This window comes from Heteronotia binoei, chromosome 12, assembly GCF_032191835.1.
Source record: "Heteronotia binoei isolate CCM8104 ecotype False Entrance Well chromosome 12, APGP_CSIRO_Hbin_v1, whole genome shotgun sequence".
NCBI lineage: Eukaryota > Metazoa > Chordata > Lepidosauria > Squamata > Gekkonidae > Heteronotia > Heteronotia binoei.
Genome location: NC_083234.1, coordinates 39,643,043 through 39,659,845, shown reverse-complemented (window position 1 = coordinate 39,659,845; position 16,803 = coordinate 39,643,043). Strand labels below are relative to the sequence as shown.

At 41.3% G+C, this 16,803-nt stretch overlaps 1 protein-coding gene across 1 annotated transcript in view; it reads right to left on the bottom strand.

Moving 5' to 3' along the window:
• EBF2 (EBF transcription factor 2) overlaps positions 1 to 16,803 on the bottom strand; it is a 323,444-nt gene that overhangs the window by 17,557 nt on the left and 289,084 nt on the right. The window contains exons 11-13 of the mRNA XM_060251623.1: positions 8,053 to 8,141; positions 5,895 to 5,960; positions 5,195 to 5,372 (exon numbers count right to left, since the gene is read on the bottom strand). Coding sequence (XP_060107606.1) covers positions 5,195 to 5,372; positions 5,895 to 5,960; positions 8,053 to 8,141 — 333 coding nt within the window. The remainder of the gene's footprint in view (positions 1 to 5,194; positions 5,373 to 5,894; positions 5,961 to 8,052; positions 8,142 to 16,803) is intronic.

The following is a 16,803-nucleotide window of genomic DNA, read 5'->3' as shown; positions in this document are numbered from 1 at the left end:
CTGGGGCAGCATAATTGCAGCAATATGTTGATCTCCCATCATCACATCTGGTTTGGACTCCCCTTGAATGAACCTGTTCATAGCTTGGGGGTGTTGCAGAATCCTAGCCTAGAATTGGAAACTTGATGCTCCTGTGTGGTAATCCAGGTTCCTCCTACCAACTGGTGGGGGGGATACTTACTAGCAGCAAGGGGAGGTATAGGCTGGCATTGCAGTGATGTTACTGGCAATACAGCAAATTCACTTCTGATTCACACTGGAAGTGCCATCATTGCATTGTCAATGTCATTGAATGGTCTGGTGTATGGGCAAAAACTCATTTTTTACATTTTTGCCCTATGTAAAAAATGAGGCAGGTGGCAACTGGAGACCAGGTATTTTCAGTGGTAGCACCTCTCTTCTGGAATGACCCGAAAAAAGTGGTTCGTTTGCAGAGTATTTTTCTTGTTTGCTTGATCCCCATATTTGAAGGGTGTTTATGTTGGCCCACTTTAATGTAAGGACATGAGAAGCCATGTTGGATCAGGCCAATGGCCCATCCAGTCCAACACTGTGTCACACAGTGGCCAATACACACACACACACATATATATATACACACTGTGGGTAATAGCCACTGATGGACCTCTGCTCCATATTTTTATCTAACCCTCTCTTGAAGCTGGCTATGCTTGTAGCCTCCTGTGGTTCCTTCTGCTGTGTTTTATGGGAGATTAAAAAAAATACTACTCTTGGATAGGCTATGTCCCTGTGGGCTGAAGGAAATAGAAGGAATATACCATGTACTTTTATCCTGTAGATTCTACTGTGATTTACGTGCATTTTATCTGGATCCTATATTGCAAACCCTGGAGGGTAAATGTGATGAAAGCAAGATAGCAAGTTTACTAGCCTCAAATAAGGCTGAAACCATCGAAGGGGTGGCAAACTTCCTTTACTGTGCTTACGGGAGGAGAAGTCAGTTTAGAATGTTTAATTTACCAGCTTTATCATATCAAGGAACCCCTGCTTCCTTGATTTGATACTGTTATTGTTATGCCTATAAAGGTTCTGTGACTATGAATGTCCCCCTCCCAAGGCTTGCTTAGCATCTACCTTACTTTTCTTTAGGTACTGAACCAACACATTTCTCTTTATGCAGGATTTTAACTTAGGGGTTTCATCTTTCAGCTTTTTTATGGTCAACTCTGAGCCTGAGGACAGTTTGATCCATATTATTTTAAGCAGCTGTATTTGTTTTATGCTGCCTTGATGCTCTGGCATGTTTTTAATGATGTGCATTATTGTCCCTGACCTGGATAGCCCAGGCTGGCATGATCTTGTCAGATCTTAGAAGCTAAGCAGGGTTGGCCCTCGTTACTGCTCGGATGCAAAACTACCAAGAAAGTCCAGGGGCATGAGACAGAGACAAACCACTGCTGAACATCGCTTACTTTGAAAACCCTATAGGGTCACCATGAGCATGCCATGACTTCAGGGCCCTCTCCACCACCACATTTGTTTAGCCCTGACCGGGATAGGCCAGGCTAGCCTGATCTCATCAGATCTCAGAAACCAAGCAGGGTTGGTCCTGGCTAGTATTTGAAGGAAGACCACCAAGGAATACCAGGGCAGTGATGTGGAGGTAGGCAATGGCATACTACCTCGGAACATTTCTTGCCTTGAAAACGCCATGGGGTCACCGTAAGTCAGCTGTGACTTAACGGCTTATTTAGTTTTTACTATTTTAGTTGTAAGCAGGGTTTTGTTTGTTTGTTTTTTAGCAGGAATGCACAGGAACACAGTTCCAGCTGGCTTGGTGTCAGGGAATGTGGCCTAAAATGCAAATGATTCCTGCTGGGCTTTTCCTACAAAAAAGCCCTGTGTGAAACAATGGTGATGTCAGTGGTGTGGCCTAATATGCAAATAAGTTCCTGCTGGGCTTTTTCTACCAAAAAAGTCCTGGTTGTAAGGCACCTCAGGCAGGTTCTGAGAAGTGGCATATAAATTAATTAAATACCAGCCCCTCCCTGCACAGGCCCCCTTTTGGCTACAGCAGGATCATTTGCTTTCCTTCTTGGACCACCCACCAGGGAGTCATGTGTCTTCAGGGGAGTAACTACTGGTGCCTCTAGAGGCCTGACTTTCAAGGTTCAATTCCACTAAACACCAGTTGGCACTAAACCCAGGTCCAGAGCGCTGGCTGAAAAGCTCCCGCCAAACAGAAGATTCCTGCATGAGCTCTCTTGCAGTTCTCACCCCCTTAAGTATGTTTCCTTGGCTGACATAGCTATGCCTTTGTTTGACAACATGTGTACACTGAGCTGATCAGAAGTGATTGTTTAAAGAATTCTGAAAGGGTGTTTCAAGAGCTGGAAAAAATTAGCACACTTGTGTTTTTAATGCTTCTAACATTAACATGAGATTTTTTTGTAAACTGTGGCCAAGGCTATACCTTCTAAATGATTTCAATTGAAGTTGGTGGGAGGGTGATTCTTTATTGCAGAAATGGTTTTTTAAAAAAACAATCAAACTTTGGAATGTGTAAAATGGTGAACTTCATGCAACATATACTTAACGGATATTGTATTCTGAGAATCACAAAGATGTTTCTGTACTTACAAAGGAATTTTACACTTTGCTCTTGGTATGTCAGTTATTTACCAAAAAAAACCCCACCCCTCAAACACTTCACTATTTTCAGCATTGTCTTTGGGCCTAGCTTACTCCTCAGGCCAGTGGGGATGGAGGATCTCCAGCCCTCAGTTATCATTTCCCATGCCATTCAGAGCAGCACTGGGAGAAAAATTACAAAGAAGGAGGTGCCAGGATGATTATGTGACATAACTTCCAGGTTCTTCCTAGAAGTGACACCACATCTCTCTTGGAATTACAGGGAACTTATGGAAAAACCATGGAGGTTGTTGGCAATTCCTAGACAGTACTGAAGTCACTTCAATGGAAAACTCAGAAGTTATGTCAGTCTTCTCTAGGAATCGTTGTGAACGCTATGGTTTTACCAAAGAGCTCCTGGTGGTTCCTACCCAGTCATGAAGTCACTTCCAGGTTGTCCCAGAAGAGAATTCATACCAGCAGCCTTCCCCATGTCCTCAACAGCTCCCCCTCCCAGTCTCAGGCCATTCTTGTAGCCCTGCCGCAGGCTTTGAGATTTATGAATTTGTTATGCCTTCACCCTGCCAGTATCTTGACACAAAACATTCTCACTAAGCTGCTATGTATTCTATAGGGGTTCATATAGGTATGGATGTTTTGATATGGACAGCTGTACATTTGCTCTATTAGGACAAACAACAACCATACTGGGGTGATTCAAGTTGGGACACTGTTGTGGGTGTGGAACCCTCACCTTCATGCCATGGTCCCAGTCTGAAATGGGTCCCTGCATGCCTACTTTTTAAGGAGGCTGTGGCTCAATGGTAAAGCACACACTTCGCACAAAGGTGAAAACAATCCCTGGCCTCTCCGGTAAAAGGATCTCAAGGTGTAGGGGAAAAAAGCTTTCTCCGCATGAGCTCCAGGAGAGCTCCTGCCAGTAAATGGAGACAATATTGAGCAAGCAAACTCTGTATAAGGCAGCACTATGTGCTCATAAAATGCTTTCAGTGGAATGCCAATCTTTGATTGCAATATTCCACAGGACCAGGAGCAATCAAGTGCATCTTGCTGTTGGCCTTTTTCTAAATTGTTTCACTGGCCCTGACAGGAAAGACACTGTTGGGAAACTCAGAAAGAGAAGAAGGTAATAGGCTGGCTTTGGTCTCTTGGTAACCTACCACCTCAGAGAAATACCTCCTATCAAATACCTGTATGCAGGAGAGCTAGAGAAGAGAAAGTTATACAGAAATGGCTTGGATGGATACTCAGGCTTCTGTGCCTTTGTGATATCGCTTGCTAATACACCAACCTGATACTTCTCACAACTATTTGCATTGTTCCAATCACACACAAGTGGTTGACAATTATCCCAGTACTGAATATGCTGTCGGGTCTGCTGACCAGAGCAACTGGGAGATGTCTAAAATCTGTCAGTAGGATATTGTAAAGATTGACTCTAGTTTTTATTCACTTCTTCGTTCCTTGTTGTTATACTTACTGTTTTATGTCTTTTTAATTTTTTTAGTTTAACCAGACTGCAAGCCAACTGGGGCCTTCTAAGGAGGGGACAAGCTGGATAAAACTACTTTTCTTAAATTTGTTAAAATGAAGATTTACTTAACATATACATACTTTCTTCAGACAGCTGGTACAGGAAGGCTAGATACAGGCTGGGAGCAGTGTTCCCTTTAAGCTGAGTTAGTGTGAGCTAGTTCAGTTTTTTAGCCTCTGGCTCACACATTTTTCACTCATGTCAGGAAAAATGGCCCCAGAGCAAACTAATTTATGCAATAGCTCACAACTGTAATGCCAGTAGCTCATGAAGTAAAATTTTTGCTCACAAGACTCCACAGCTTAGAGGGAGAATGGGCTGGGAGTAATCTGTGTAGCTGTCTGCAAGCCCCTCTTTGTGTTCCAGTGGATCAGAAGAACTCAGAGGGAGAAGGGACCTCAATAACACACATAAGAAACAAGAATCCATAAAACTAATGGGGCAAGAAGGAATACTAATGAACATAATAATAATAATAATAATAATAATAATAATAATAAATTTATTTATTTATTTATTTTAACCACATGTCGTGGTTAGAGGGTCAGGTGATGTTTTTACAGGACTGGGTTCAAATCCCCATTCGACCACAAAGCTCACAGGGTGACCTTGGCCCAATTGTCATCTATTAGCCTCACCTACTCCATAGGGTTGTTGTGAGGATAAAATTGGGAAGGGATCAGGTATGCTGCTTGAGCTCTTTGAAGGAAGAGCAGGACAGAAATATACTCAATAAATAGATTCCAGTGTCCAGATAAGCTCTGAGTCAGAGAGTAAAAGGCCACCTGTTTGCAGGGTGCCATGAGCAGAGATGAAAGAGCTCGGCAGAACGATGTGTCCCAGGCAAGAAAGCTCAGTCGTGATACAGGATAAGGGCATCCCACACCACCACACAGCCTCTATTAAGCAGAAAATCCTGTATCACTTAAGTATTTTATCTTTTAGTGTACTGTAGTGATCAGACCAAACCCAAACCTTCCTCCCACCCTCTGCCTTAATCTTTAAGGATGTGTTTTCTGCTGTTGTTGTTTTAATCAGCAACCTTACCTTGATTGTTCCCTTGAGTTGACTCTGAGATGCTGACTCCTAACTGGCTGCCATAGGAATTGATGCCCATCATGCTACTGTGAGCAGGGGAGCTGGACAAAGCAGGGATCTGACCAGGATTCCTTGGGACACTGTAGAGAGCTTCTGCTATATCAGCAGCTCGCTTCAAAATAATGTCCTATGTGGCAAACAAGACAGCCAAATTGATTCATTCCTTGAAAAAAATTATATGTTGCCTTTTAAAATTTCTATGGGTATTAAAGCAAATTAAACACAATTAAACACATAAAATGTCAGTATCTATCAAATTAGAAGAGTTAAATAATAGCAGTAGCAGGCAGCATATAAATACACTGTTGAATCAACATTTTACATAAAATTAAGAAACCAGCACCATCAGGGAGGAGGAGGGAGGGAAAAAAACCAATGCAGTAAATGGTTTCATATTTTTCTTGGTGCCTAAAAGATGCTAAAGGTGGTACCAGGTGAACATTCTTTAGGAGGGAATTCCCTAACTGGAACTTGATCACAGAAAACAAATGCCCTGTCTAACATATACCTGACTAACTTCTGAAGCCAGGGGGCACCTGAAGACAAGCCTCCAAAGATGATCTCAAATGACTAGCAAATTTATAAGGGAAAAGGCAGTTTTCTAGTTCCTGGTTGCTTTTATAGAAGATACGAGGGAAGGATTTCTAACCTGGTTATTGTGCGGCGTTCCATACAGTGCTTCAACTAGGTCAGCTGCTCGTTTCAAAAGCATTTCCTAAAAAGAAGGAAATGAGGAGTTATATAAAAGGGGCCACCTACATGTAGAGGACTGGCTAGACTGACTGGGTACACTTTTGCCAAATCACATGTATTGATAAAACATAATTAAACCCCTCCCCCCAAAAAACCCTACCTTTATTTAGAAAAGTATATGATACCTCAAAGTGGTTCCTGCTCGAACTATTTCAAAAGTAAAGCATTATAATAAAATCATAAAAGCCTCAGTATATGAATTATTATTAAACTAGCCATAATAACACCCAGTAGCCTAGATTTAATTTCAGCAGCATCTTAGAAGCCAACAAGATTTGGGGGACATGAGCTTTCAAGAGCCCATGCTCCCTTTGTCAGAGAAGGTGCTACTGAACCTGAACCTAACTGTTCTATTGCAGATCAACACAGACTAAAATAATATCCATTTAAAAAGTCCTCAAGCTAGTAGTGCACTATAAAAACAGCCATAAAAGATGCAATTTTTCAATTATAGCTTGGAAAAAAGATAAATGTTTTTGACTGACACCTAAAGGTAAGCAAGGTAGGTTCTATATGAACCTCAAGAAGGATGGCATTCTGAAGGCCACTGAAAAACCTCTACCTTGGATCACCTGCCCACCTCTCCTTTACAGGTGGGGACAAAGAGAACAGGGCTTCAAAAGACGATCTTAACTAGTGAGTTGGACTATATGAGAGGAAGCAGTCCTTTTAATAGAGAGGGACCATGGCTCAATGGTAGAGTGTCTGCTTGGTATGCAGAAGATTCCAAGTTCAGTCCCCAGCATCTCCATAAGAACATAAGAGAAGCCATGTTGGATCAGGCCAACGGCCCATCCAGTCCAACACTCTGTGTCACACAGTGGCAAAAAAATTTATATATACACACACACTGTGGCTAATAGCCACTGATGGACCTGTGCTCCATATTTTTATCTAAACCCCTCTTGAAGGTGGCTATACTTGTGGCCGCCACCACCTCCTGTGGCAGTGAATTCCACATGTCAATCACCCTTTGGGTGAAGAAGTACTTCCTTTTATCCATTTGTAAAGCTTTATTAATGCATACATATGCATCATTAGCCACTTGTGGGAAGGGCGGGATATAAATCCCAAATAAATAAATAAATAAATATGCTATAGAAAAAGATGTAGACTACAGTCATTTCTATATGTATGATGCTCTTTACAAAATCTGTCCAAAAAAGCAATGAAAAACAAAGGATTCAAAATTCAATTATTTCCTCTTCAGAAACAAGGTCAGATAATTTGGGCAAAATTTGGAGATAATTAGTTAAGTGGGGGAGATCAGATAATTTGGGCTCAACATTGGGGGATAAATTAATCTTTGCTCACTTTCACATGCCATGGAATTGCATGCACCAGTTTGAACGCTGATGGTTACTCTGATTCTTGACCTTCAGCTACAGGTTACTATAGACCTCTTCAGACACTACAATCATGCATACTGGATCCTACCAATCATGCATAATGGGAGAACATGCTACCTGCAATCCTTTTGATACATGTGGTCACATGTTGTGTGACGAGAGGAAATATGAGTATTTACATGTACAGGTTTGGTATACGTGCATGTGAGCCCTGAAAAAAGCAGAGGTCAGTTCATTCATGCTGGAGAATGTATGCATGTGAATATGTGCACTGCTTCTGTTCACTCAACATGGCAACCATTCACTTTGGGAAGATTGAGGGTAGCATGCTCCTCTGTCACGAGCAGTTGCTACACTCCCAGTATGGATATCAGCAGCATCTGAAAACAACACATACCTGATAATAAATGGTTGCCGCCCCCCCCAGCCATACCACCATAAAATTAGCAAAACTAGTCCAACAATATAGACACAACTGTTTCTACATACTTGGGATTTTCAGAAAAAATTGACTTTTTTTAATCAACAAAAAGAAAAGGATGCTCCCACCACACAGATAATCTATCCTGATGGAAACTGAATATGTTCCAAGAGGCATGAAACGGTGAAACAGTTGGGAGTTGGTTAAATATTCTTTAAATATTCCAGAAAATATTATAACCAAAAGCAGACTGTGCTGAAACTATTGCAATTTTTTTTTTTTACCTTGGCTAGTCGTTCTGGGTCACCAGGATGTCTTGGGATAACCTTCTGAAGTCTTTGGAAGCCATAATCAATGGTAGGTTCATTTAAAGCTGAAATAAAAGGCAAGGAATAAGATCTGGATGGGTAAGATGAATAAAAATGAGCATTTTTTATTCCTCTGGAGGAAACAAAAAAAATGCTCACATTGTCATAGAATTGGTGTTTTGAGTGTTCAGATTCATGACACAAAATATCAGCCCCATTTTTGAAACATTTATAAGGCCAAACTAGCTTTAAAAGTTTAAAAAGGAAAAAAAGAAAGTTGTGAGTGAATTTAAAAAATACTTTAAAAAACACAGTACACACAAGTAAGAAGGTATGTACATCTGTCCATGGTCTCATAGAGGAAAAAAAATCACAAACATTTGTAAATAAAATTTGTAAACACTTTTCAGCAGTGCATATATGTTTGATGGCACAGATACTGGGCAATAGGTGACTTTGAAAGGCAGATCACCCATCTCAGAAGAAAAAAAAACCCATATGTTTACATGAAGCTACCTTATACTGAATCAAACCACCAGGTCATCAAGGTCAGTATTGTCTACTCTGACCGGCCGCAGCTCTTTAGGGTCTTTCACATCACCTACTACCTGGTTCTTTTAACTGAATATACCAGGATTGCACCTAGGACCTTTTGCATGCAAATCAGATGCTCTACCCCTGAGCCACAGCACCACCCAATTTAGTTATTGGACAACTAAACAACCACTATGGAACAATACATTCCTATACATTCTCTAATTCTCAACAGATGAAATGCTACTGAATATGCATAGCCTAAACTCTAGAGTCTGAAGCAAAGCTAGTGGGATGTCTCTAGTGCAGGACTGCAGGATGCAGCGTTGATAGTCCAGGTGGAGTTAAATTCCACACAGTCATTATAATTCCATCTAACAGTAAACTAAACAGCCTCTGTGTGAATGATAAAAATTCACAGAATATGGCCATCAACAGATAAAACAGAAGATTTTACATAACTCAGGAGACATCTCTGGTATACAGAAAAAATAACCTTGTAAGCTAATTTTTTTTTTTAAAAAATGACACAAACCCAGTCTGATGAGGATTAAGTATTGTAATGCATTTATATTTTAAAAACCCCAACTTTAATAAAGTTTTTAAGTGGTCTCCAGCTCAGCCTCCAAGCATAGATTAAACAATAAATTCCTCCTAGAACAGAGAATAACCAGGGCTTTTTTTGAGCAGGAACGCACAGGAATGCAGTTCCGGCTGGCTTGGCATCAGGGAGTGTGGCCTAATATCCAAATGAGTTTCCGCTGGACTTTTTTTTTTAAAGCCCTCTGTGAAACAATGGTGATGTCAGCAGGTGTGGCCTAATATGCAAATGAGTTTCTGCTGTGTTATTTTTACAAATAAAGCCCTGAGAATAACTAATGACAAAACAGAACCAGCCCACTCAGATGGGTAGCAGCACCACTCACAGGTAGGAGGTTTTTATATAATCATGACAATGAACATATATGAAGAACATATGAAGCTGCCTTATACTGAATCAGACCTTTGGTCCATCCAAGTCAGTATTGTCTTCTCAGACTGGCAGCGGCTCTCCAGGGTTTCAAGCTGAGGTTTTTCACACCTATTTGCCTAGACCCTTTTTTGGAGATGCCGGGGATTGAACCTGGGACCTTCTGCTTCCCAAGCAGATGCTCTACCACTGAGCCACCGTCCCTCCCCTTGAGTGACAATATAATATATGCAACATAATCAATAGCTTTAAAAGGAAATGTCGAGAGCAACTGCGTGTCAGTTAAAGAGGGAAACGGGCAGAGTAGTGTGGGGCAGGCTGGAGTGAGGAGAAAACTGGCCTTCTCAAATTTTGGGAGCTTAGACAACCCTGGAGGTTTTGGGATGGGGTAGAATTAAAAGAAGTTCTCCTTACATGTAATACACCTTGGCAAAACCAACACTAACTCAGAAGACATAATGCCAACTTGTCTCCCATTTTTAGCCAAAGGTGAACTATATTTTGATTTACTTTAACAGAATTGTTATAGTATGGCTCTGAGTTTAAATATGACAGGACTGAATTGACTGGAATTCAAACAGAGAAGCCTTAGACCTAAGAATGTAGCCTTATAGGCTATACTTAGAATATTTCCCCCCTCCCTTTCCTACTGGGAACCATTCTGGATCACTTAAGTTTAATAATACACATTTCGGCTGCCACAGAATCTATTTCCCATTTGGGAGCAGGGTAGAGAAGTTGTGCCAATAATCGTGAGAATTTATCAAAATCCTCTTGAGAACTTATATCACTATGTACCATTTCTCTTTTCACGCGAGAGTCCAATAACTTAGGTTACATGACTTGAGTGAAGCAAAAGGGGTCATAAAATATTGTTTTTTTAAAGGAAACCCCAAATCTGACTATATATATTTGACTAAAAATATATATCTAATGGGAATATTAAACTATATTATTAAAAACAAAAAGTAAACATAAAATCTTGCTATATTATTTCTTTACTAAAAATATCAACCCAAAACAATGATTTCATTTGATTGTGACAGCTTGCAGTAGAAATAATATTCTCATGTAGTAGTTTTGCAGTTTCTTGAGAATTTCTTCTTTTTTTAAAGTTTCTAGTCCTCAAAACTGCTGAGAAAACTTTACATCTATGCTCAGAAATTAAGCAAGACCTTGGATGGGTCTTCAGCTGCTAGTGACTAAATTGGTAACACAGGCTGATTTAAATAAATATGTCACAGTTATAAACTGGTGAAGAACATCATATTCATTTGATGTATCCCTAATCTTTCTGTGAGAGGTCATGGAGGATTGCACTTTCTGGATGTAAGGCAACATCTGCATGAATTGCAAGTCAATGGCATCATTATGGAATCACATAGTACCTATGCCTCCCCAAGAGTGGTGGTGAGAAAGAAAATGGGAAGATTAGGATGCATGTGGACTACCGTACACTGAAGAGGTGTACTAAACCAGATCAGTACACCATGCCTTAGGTGAAAGAAGTATTGGATTGTCTGGTAGAGAGTCAGTGGTTTTCCGGTTTGGACTTTAAAGTGGGTATTACCAGGTGCTTCTGGTGGGGACGTAATGGCAGGCTGATGTCTTCACCAGGAGTGAAGACACAATACAGCTAATTACTGACTAGAAGGGCTCTCCGGTTAACAAAATCTCCCTAGATAAAAGGGAGATAAATAATGTGCCTCTTTAGTTTGCTTCTTGGGTGTTTTCTGCTGAATGGTAGCTTTACAGACACTTTGCAAGATAGAGCAATGTTCCCTCTAAGATCTACAGTGTTGTGAGCAGAAATTCTACCTCATGAGTGTTAAAAGTTTCAAAAAGATTGGACCAGGAGGTCCAATGATATGGGCCACAGAAGAAGGTGCCCCCATCCTCCATTGCTTGTGAATTGGAAGCTAAAATATCCGAGCAGCCATCAAAAATTTTGTGTGCCAGCGCCCCCGAATGTCGCTTAGAGGGAACAGTAGACAAGAGAACCATGTAAAAGGACATTAATTCTTTGGAGGAAGGATGTGATGAACAGATAGAAGTGATACATTCAACAGTTTTATAATTTAAGATGGGTAGCCATATTAGCCAGTTAGCAGTAGAACAAAATTTGAATCTAGAAGCACTTTAGAGACCAACAGTATTTTCTCCCTTGGTGCAAGCTTTCATGAGTTCCTATTTGTGTCTGATGAAGTGAGCTTTGACTCAGAAAAGCTTATATCCTGGAAAATTTTGTTGGCCTTTAAGATAATACTTGACTTGAATAACATTTTTTGTATCTTTTCAAACCACTGCACCCTGTAGCACCCATAAGGAAGGATATTGTGTGTGTGTGTGGGGGGGGGATCAAATAGGAATATATATATTTTTTGCCAAAAAATTCAAAATAAAGAGAATTTGCTCCAGCTCTAGTCAAGACTCCCATTAGTGCTTCAAATTGGCTGTCTGGAAGAGTGCTCAATTGCCAGCATGCAATCAAACAAAAGGTGGTATCTATTTAATAAGTTAGTTTTAGAGGACAGCAGTGTTGGTCTGCAGAAGAACAGCTAGATTCGAGTCCAGTAGTACCTGAGAGACCAACAAGATTTTCAGGTTATGAGCTTTCCAGAGTCAAAGTTTCCTTTCTCAGACAAAGACAAAAAGACAAAAAATAAATCTTAAGTAATTTGGAATGGAGACTGGATCCAAGTACCATCCACTTCAGTTAGAGCAGCATCAGGGCAGGATCCCACAGAGTCTTTCTCCTGACAGAAGAATTTCTGTCAGTGGAACACAAATTCCTTCCCTTCTACCTCCCACTATAGCCCCAAAGGCCCCTTGAAATGCTGTTCCTGGCAGGAGTAGCATTTCAGGAATCATTTTTGAATTGTAACACAAGCAGGAAGATGAGAAAGTTGTGCTCTGCTGACAGAAATATTTCCATCAGCAGAAATGCATCACGGGGCCCAAGTCTCACAGTGGTACAGAATGGGGCCAACATGGTGTAGTGATTAAGAGTGGCAGACTCTGATCTGGAGAACCTTGTTTGATTTCCTTCTCCTCCTTCACATGAAGCCTACTGGGTGATTTTAGGCCAGTCACAATTCTCTCAGAACACTCTCAGCCCCACCTACCTCACAAGGTGCCTGTTGTGAGGAGAACAAGCGAAGGTGATTGTGAGCTGCTTTGAGATTTCTTAAGGTAAAGGAAAAGAAAGGTCCCCTGTGCAAGCACCAATCATTTCCGACTCTGGGGTGACGTTGCTTTCACAACGTTTTCACGGCAGACTTTTTATGGGGTGGTTTGCCATTGCCTTCCCCAGTCATCTACACTTTCCCTCCAGCAAGATGGGTACTCTTTTTACCAACCTCGGAAGGATAGAAGGCTGAGTCAACCTCGAGCCAGCTACCTGAAAACCCAGCTTCCACCGGGGATTGAACTCAGGTCGTGAGCAGAGCTTAGGACTGCAGTACCGCAGCTTTAACACTCTGTGCCATGGGGCTCTTAAGGTAAAGTGGGGTAAAAACCAACTCTTCTTCTTCATGAAAAAACAGTATTTATTTATTTCATTCTTCAGCCTGTACTTTCTCCAGGGGCAGGAAACATACCCAATTCATCCCACCCCCCATTTTATTCTCACATCATCCTTACTAGTGACGGGCTCTGAGCCACCCAGAAAGCTTTAGAACTTGAGTGGGGATTCTCCTGTCCTCCTGCCCTCCATTTTAATCCTTACAAAAACTCTTTGAAATAGGTTAGGCTGAAAGAAATCCCACAGGAGTGGGCATTTGTAATCCAATGCTTTATCTGATATACCACACTCTCTGGTAGGAGATGCAATAATAAGCATTTTTTCAGGGGGTCAGTGCAGTAGGGCCAGAAGAGACTGTTTGCTTTGTCTAAAAAGAACTTAAAATAAAAGGTGCTTTTGTGTATGACTGTGAGGAAAAGTGGTTTTGCTGACTTCTTCCTCAACTACCAGTCCCAAAGTCCACTGGTTACCAATGGTACGGTTGATACTGAACTTATTTGCAGGCTAATTCCCTAAATGACCGAATTGTTTCAGCTTGACTCTCCTGGTCTTAGTACAAGAATCAAGACTTATACAATTCCAGCATATTGTGGAACTACACAAATAACTTCTCCAAATTGTATTCAGCTACGAGAGTAAAAAAATGAAGAAAGAAACCCAGTTCAAAACAATGGCTACAAGCTCAGCCAGTCGGCTGACTGTGGGAGGGGGGGGCAACATCTTGACGGACAGCACTCTGAGAGGAATTGCTGACAGATCCTTAACTGCCGCAATGTTAGCGCTTTGCTGTGCCCTGTTATAAGTACCCATTTACAGGGAACATATGCGTTCTGATAACAGCTCCCAGTGTGACATTTAGATTTACCCTTGAAATTTATCTTTAATTTTTATAGTTGTCTTTTTAACAGTTTACGGCACTTGCCTCTTCAAACAAGCTGTCTCGATGCCATTCTTGTTTGGCTAAAGCGTGATCAGCTTGAACATGAAATGAATATTGGATTTTGTATTAAATATTGAAGAATTCTTCTCTGATCTGTAGCAGTTGCATCTTGAGCTTGCAAATAATCTCTGCTCTACTGTCTCCACCTGTTTGCTAACAGGAACCTTGAATTCAATCATGAATTGGGCATGATCCTAATGTTAAAACTCCCGTAACTCCCTCCGCTGTAGTTGTTACTTATAAAAGTACCTACAGCTCCCAGGCATTCTACAAAAATTAAAATCAACACCCAAACACACTCTCTAAAGGACAATAATGGCTGGCACATTTACTTTTCTGTCCCCCCACAAGAAGCCTCCCCCCCCCACATATGATCTGATATCCCGGAAGTACTTGATTGGCATGATGCCATCAGGGTAATTGTATTGTTTTGTTATGTTTATCTGTGTATTTCTTGTGTTTTTAACTTGTATTTTACTGATGTACATTGCCCTAGGTCAGGATGGGGGCAATTAAGCAAATAAAATAAATTAATAAATCACCACCACCACCACTACTACTACTACTACTACTACTACTACTACTAATCAGAACATTTCAGGCAGAGAAAGGATGGGAAAGAGACTAATGGGTCATTTCTTAAGGAGATGCTTGAAGATGGTAACAGATGGAGACAGCTAAATGTCAAGGGGAAACACATATTATTCAAGTGTGGCATAAGTCAGAGTAAAATAAGTAATCTCCATTCTTCAGAAAGAGTGACTCACAATATTACACAAATGGGAGTAGTTGCTAAGAGATAAGAGGTTTGATATCGAAGTAGCCAACAGCTTTATCCTAAACATTACTTGCTTACCAATAATTTCCACTGTGATCAGTGGAGCTTGCTTGCTAGTAATTATGTGTATGTTAGGAGGCAGCCCAAAGTACTTGTCCAGTGCATTCCTCAACAGAGTTACAGTCTCATCAGAGTTACAGAGTTATGTCAAAATTTGAATGCAAACAGAAGGTGGACTCCATGCAGGATGGCTCAAGGTGTTTCACCAGTGTGCCCCATTTCACCCATGTCTCACCACTGCTGTCACCACCTCCACCCAGGAGACAGAGGAGATAATCGTCCATACCACTGGGCTGTACTTGCTCCAATTAAAAATATTGTGGCAAGCAGTACATATCTTACAGGGGTCCCTGAACTCTTGGGAGATGACGTCCTCTTGTGATAGTCCTGCCCCCATGTTGTTCACCCTGATGACAAGCAACCAGAAATAGTGGCTGAGTTATCTCAAGAAGAAGGAATTTTACATGTGTAGTTTCCCATACTTCTTTTGAAAAGCCTTGGGAAAGGAAGATGGAAAAACATAATATAGTTCAGCTCTCAGGGAGGGGACAGCAAGTGGGCAGCAGGGTGGCTGGATGTGGCTACCTCCCAAAATCCACCACTTTAAGTGGCTTCCTCACTGCTGAATCAGTCCTGTCTCCAGGTGAACCACAGATTCATATAGGAAAACAGCACCTCTGATTTGGGTTGAGAGAAAAAAAAAACTGGGAAATTTTGTATTGATTATTTAAGAAAAAAAATCATACCAAGATTGTACTTTGTGCATTGCTAATCTGGCAACTGGAACAGAAAACAATATATTGGCTTAATTGTGTCACTTGGAAGTTCTTATTTTATTGTCCTGTGTTTTTCTTTAAACAATCCTACCAACCACAACGAGCTGGGGGAATTGGCTGTGCCAGGTGCAGCTGTACTTAATAGCTGTGTTTATCGCTTTGCTTGTCATGATCTACGTAGATAGAGAGATGCAGGAATTGCCTGATTTTCCCTTTCCCACTTTTATAGCGCATCCTCTAGCATACAGCAGCAGCAACCCCCCCCCAACCTTAGTAAATCTGAAAATAATCTTCAGCTCTGTTCCTTATTCATATTACTGCAGCAGAGGGCTGGGGGGGAGGGGGGGAGATCCCTTCTCCTGTTTTGACTGTGGCTGAGCTGTTGGCTGCGGATGGATGGAGTGATGATCAGCCTCAGGCACCAGCCCTGCATGGGGGACTGAGTAGCTGCTGGCTGCAGTCACACTTCAGAGAGAACGAAGCCGTGTGGTACCCACTGAACACAGAGAGTTGCACAACTCCACCCAGGCATAAGTGTTCGAAGCGGATTAGACTGATTCATGGGAGACAGGTTCATCAGTGGCTACTAGCTAAGATGACTAAAGGGAACCTCCATGTCCAGAGTCAGCAGATCTCTGAATACCAGAGCTAGGTGGCAACATCAAGGGAAGCTGCAGTGCCTTGTTTGTTGGCCATCCACAGCAAATGACTGGCTATTGTATGAGAAAGGATGCTGGCTTATATAGAGCAGTGGTTCCCAGCCTTTTTGGGATGGTGACCCACAAGTTCTAATCTACTTAGTATGGTGACCCACCCGAGACTGGCTTAAGGTATTTTGGCACTCTAGGAAAAGTGGCATTCCAACGCACATAATCTTTGCATATGAAGGTTACATTCTTGCCTTTGGTCAACTTTTCTTTCTACTCCCCCACCTATGTTTCTAAGAGGTTCATTGTAGTAACCATCAGGACATATTTTACTTAATCAACATGTTATGAAGAAAAAATGGCAACTAATGTATGATGTGGAAAATACTGTTTTCAAGGTCAAATCTTGATTTCCAAAATTTAAGAGAGCAATGGAAAGGGCAGGTGTGGTCATCAGGAAGGGCTAACTCATGGCCCCCTTCCAGAGACTTCGCAACCC